This window comes from Frankliniella occidentalis, unplaced genomic scaffold, assembly GCF_000697945.3.
Source record: "Frankliniella occidentalis isolate FOCC.00 unplaced genomic scaffold, Focc_3.1 Scaffold69, whole genome shotgun sequence".
NCBI classification, from domain to species: Eukaryota; Metazoa; Arthropoda; class Insecta; order Thysanoptera; family Thripidae; genus Frankliniella; species Frankliniella occidentalis.
The window spans coordinates 703,251-708,014 of record NW_026267199.1 but is presented as its reverse complement, the minus strand read 5'-3'; the positions used below and the strand labels follow the sequence as shown (position 1 = coordinate 708,014).

Sequence of the window (4,764 nt, the reverse complement as noted above, 5' to 3'; positions counted from 1 at the left end):
GGGGGGCTGGTGGTGGATGGGCTGCCTACCGGCCAGGCTGCACCGCCGAGCAGAGGCGCCACGCATTGATCGGTAGACATCAGATTTGTATATTCGAAGGAAGTCTTCGAATCCTACATGCGATCTATGACTACCAGTTTTCACCACTACCAACACGAATGCAAAGAAATTTATTATTAGTTCAAAGAAAGAATGAAAATGGCAATTTAGGAAGCACTTTTGGAGAAAGTCCTCCGGGAAGTCCCGGGTGGAGCCGTGCGTCCATCTTATTGCATCTCGTGAGCGCACGAATGCCACCCGCGGTGTCCACCACGAAATACTGCATTTCAGTTTTGAGTGCCTCATCATTTTCACTTTCCCTAATTTTGAGTCTAATTCATAGTCAAAGATTGGATTTGGGCCACCTGTACTACCTGTACGCGTGGCCCCAAAGAGCCGTCTAGCCGTGAGGTGAGATGGGTTGCCTACAACACAGGCGGACCGGTCGTAGAACCAAAAAAAAAAAAAAAAAAGTTGGACTTCTCCCAGTTCCTCTAAGGAACAAACCATACAAAACTGTGGAGTCCCTCCCTAGATCTTAGTATGTTTACGATTATGTTTGCCACATTTCAGACATATCTAAGAATAAGTGATCTAATAAATAAACAAAAAATGTTTAAGTAAAATGGTTGTATTTCAGTCTGCTCAAATAAGCATTGCATAAAAACACATATAAATTAACTTGAGAAGTATGGTCACTACATGCAATTAGGAGAAGATGAAAAAGTAGTAGACTTCATTTCATCAACAACAAAATAGCACATCACATAAGAGTAAATAAGTAAATGCGAGATAATGCGTATCACTACAAATTGTTCCCAGAATCATTGCAATGGATGTCTTCTGCTTTAAAAAAAGGGGGGGGGGGTGTGCAGTAGTAGATGTAAAAAAAAAAATCTTATGAAAGTAAGCATATGAAATCAGACGAGTCTATCACATATAGCAAGAGAATAAATATCATTAAGGGAAGATCAATAAGATGGCAGGATAAAGCTCTTGTTCCTGAATTTGGAACAGTCAAAAGATACTTTTAAGAATATCCATAAAATACTAATACTAACACAATACAAGAGCACAATCTGCACTTAATATAAAGCAAATATCTGAGAGAAAAAACAATAGAATTCTAAAATGTGCTGTTTGCACTGGTTCTAGTTTGTACTTAAAAATGCACAAATGCCTGGTACATGATTCATAACAAAAATAATTTCAATAATCTTACACATTTCTCCTGTTCAATTATTGGGAATGTATAGGATTGGTGTTATACAATGCAAAGGCATTTCAAGAAATTGTTGAGTTGCGGAGTTGCTTTAGCAAGAATTCTGGCACAGGATTTTAACTGTAATCTCTTGCATCACCAACGGATAATTTCTTTTTGCTGTCTTCAACAAATTCCTGGAGAGAGAACGCACAATTATTAATTTCCAAAATACCAAAGAAGCATCTGTCTGTCATACTGCAACTATTCTGATTATATGGTCTTGCGACTTGACAGATCCGAACTGCATGAACACTCACCATGAGATCTTTACTCATGTAGTAGGGTTTGCTTATCCCATCATTCTGTTCGCAATCCTCGCAGAAACACAGAAATATTGTATCAATCACCATCTGTATAAACAAAAACCAAGAAGTATTACACAGGATTTACTTTTTCCTGATTATTGAGATAGGGGCAGAATAAGTCCAGGGATATTTCCTTTACCTCATACACAGTCAAAAAACAGTGTGAAACTAAGAACGCAAAGAGTCCAGCTAGGCCTAACGGGACCCATGCATGTTGAATGCCCTCTTTCGTCTGTAAATCAAATAAAAATGAACAAATAAAACCATTTCAAAAAAAATTGATTAGATACATATAGTATCAAAATGATTAAAAAAAATAAAAAAAATTACCTGAAGTAGTTCAACACCAATTAGAACCGTGGCAATCACAACCAGAGCTTTTCCTAGCCATAGCACAAAATCCCCAACTGAGTTGATTGCAGCAACTCTAAGTGCGTTGCTGGCCAACATTTTAAAAGCCTGCTCTCCAGCACGGCAAAAGTTGTGACCATACATTGCTGCAGGTTCAGAAAGCACCACACAATTAAGTAAAAAAACCTTCACAAATCTTTTACTTAATAATGTCCAGATGATAGATCACTTACAAATCTCAATGAAAGCATTTCTAGTCAAATACTTCAGTATCTTCTCAAAGCAGTAAAGACAACATTGGCATGTTCGGAACAGACACTTGCTAACACCATTCTCAGATCCTTTAAGTCTGGCCTGTATCCAAGCTAGCACAGCCCTTGCCATTTGAACAATTGCTATCAATAGTGAACCAAAGGCAACAGACCCCAGGTGATAACGTACCAAATTGTAGAAGGAATTTGAAAGAGGAGCATCTAGATGATCCTTGTTTCTAAGTATGAAAAGATAAGAGATATCCACAGACAGTTTTAAAATTTCAGTTTGGTAAAAAAAACCTTTTATGGGTTGAAAAAAAATCAATGCCCACAAACCTTGTAAAAAACCATGCCGAAACAGCACCTGCTATTACCATGTGTTGACAGCTCACAATGAATTGAGTAAACCAAAACATTGCAAAGAGATTGTACCATCTAGTTACCTAAAAGAAAACAAAGTAATTAAAAAGCTACCAGATGCACTTTCTATTTACTAGAGGCACTTGTCCCAAACCTTAGTTGCTGTGTCTTTTTTATAATATAAATTGGTATCACTCGTTGGAGTCAAGAAACCTGAGGTTTCAATCCAGAGAGTAAAATGTATCCAGAGAGCTACCACTACAGCCAGACAAGCAAATGTCTGTAACAAAGCAAAGAAAAACCATGTAAACTCGCTCAGAAAAAAAAAAAAATTATTCAGAGCTCAGATTCAATTCAACTTAAACCTTTAACATGAGTGCTTACCAAAACTGGTTGGACGAGAAGAATGGGCATGCTAGCAATAGCTTTCCCTGCTTCCCTGAACAGCTGTACTACAAGCTGTATACGTTTTCTCATGACCAAAACCACAAGCATTATAATGACCTAAAAAATCACGCAATTTACAATTGAATTAGATCCACCGGTGACACTGAACAGTAGAATGTTACAAACTAATAGATAGTAATCTTACTGTGGCAACTGTTGCTATGATAGCATAAGCAAGCAAAGAATAATGCTTTCTCTGGCTAATATCCGACTGACTGTAATCTGGCTTGGATTTTAACTCGTCTCGTACCATTTTATAGCGCACCCTGTATTGAGGAAAAATTAAGGATTGAAGATGAACAAAGTGGTGTGACAACAAGAAAAGCGATACCACCAAATATTACATACCATAGGTATATAGTGCCAAATACGCTGACAATCACCACTCCAATTAGCACAATCCACACAACAAATGCCACCACAAACCGGAAGAGGAATAATAACACAATAGACAAACCTGAAAAAATAAAACATGTGTAAAAATGTAGAAGCTATTTATTAAGATATTAAGAAGCAATAAAGGATTGATTTATCAAAAAAGAGAATTACCAAATGCAATCAAGCATAAGTAGAGTATTTCTTTCCAGCATAAATGCAAGTCCTCTGATGTCTCCTGTAAGCAAAGTTCAAAAAGACAAAAATTAAATTTCTTACTGGCTTACTATTTTAGTGGTGCAGCAAATTTACAGACCTGTAGGAAGTCCTTTATGCCAGTTTTAGAGAAAAATGAATTGACAACAGTTTCACTGGTTTCGGGTATACACCGATTCAAGAACTTGCGACTGTAACAAACATCAGTATAATTTCAATAAGACCTGAATACTAAGATACTACTACAGAGACAATGATTGCTCTATGCTGAAGTCATACTCACTATCCAGTGCGTGCATTACAATCAGTCACACATTCTCTTTGCACATATTTTGGGTTTACAATGGCGCGACCAGCTTCAGTTATGAGAAGGTACCTAAAATAAAAGTTGACTTGGAAATATTTATAGCAGCCTACCAAATCCCATCATATGTGAATCTACCTACTTTTCATTTGTTCGGTCTGCACCAGTGCAACTGTATCGGGCTGTAGTATTCGCATTTTTATGATTCTTTCGACCACAGACATTTCCGCAGTTGTCATATCCGTTAATAATTCTATAAATATCTCCATGATACATACAGTAACCCAAGAGTCCAACCTAAAACAAGCCATGTTGATGAGATGCAAAACTTTGCCAAAACGTATGTTACGATTATGCATTTCACTGACCAACACTAGGACAAAAGCACCCATCAGGATGAGAAAGATGACATCTGTGCAGCTGCGGTTCTTCACTGGTCCATGAAACTTGCCGGCGCTCCCCTTGCGCCCGCCCTCCTCCATCTGCAACAAACATTATGCGGCTTAGGTAAGGTCAGTTCATACAGGTTAATCGGAAATGAAATGAGTGAGCGGACACAATCAAAACACACTGGCATGAGCTCTTTCGTTGTCTCGTGGATGTCATCCTCTTCCATGTCGGTTTTTAGGGGGAGGGATGTAATTGCTACCCTCGCAGACCAAAACAAACGCACTCCGGCTCTATACTGAGGCTTCTGAGGCTGGACTGGGACTGGACCGCGACCGCGACAGCAGACCAAGAGCAAGAGAGGAGGAGGAGAGAGAGATGGCACGACACGGAACGGGTGCGCGCCAAACCCTTCTGCTGGCCAAACAGAAAGGACAGAAAGAGGGAGAAAGGGATCGGGTG

The 4,764-nt window shown here is 38.8% G+C and overlaps 1 protein-coding gene across 1 annotated transcript; it reads right to left on the bottom strand.

Annotated features, from left to right (window-relative positions):
* Positions 1-654: 654 nt before the first annotated feature.
* On the bottom strand, positions 655-4,726 carry LOC113203920 (choline transporter-like protein 1). The gene is made up of 16 exons (XM_026418871.2): positions 4,487-4,726; positions 4,284-4,397; positions 4,058-4,212; positions 3,895-3,987; positions 3,712-3,802; positions 3,570-3,633; positions 3,369-3,477; positions 3,166-3,286; positions 2,958-3,077; positions 2,728-2,853; positions 2,550-2,656; positions 2,193-2,449; positions 1,939-2,105; positions 1,748-1,840; positions 1,561-1,653; positions 655-1,437 (listed from the first exon to the last, which is right to left on the bottom strand). Exons 1-16 carry the CDS (start codon positions 4,529-4,531, stop codon positions 1,378-1,380), a joined length of 1,815 nt encoding a protein of 604 aa, XP_026274656.1. The 5' UTR covers positions 4,532-4,726; the 3' UTR covers positions 655-1,377.
* Between the last annotated feature and the right edge of the window lie 38 nt (positions 4,727-4,764).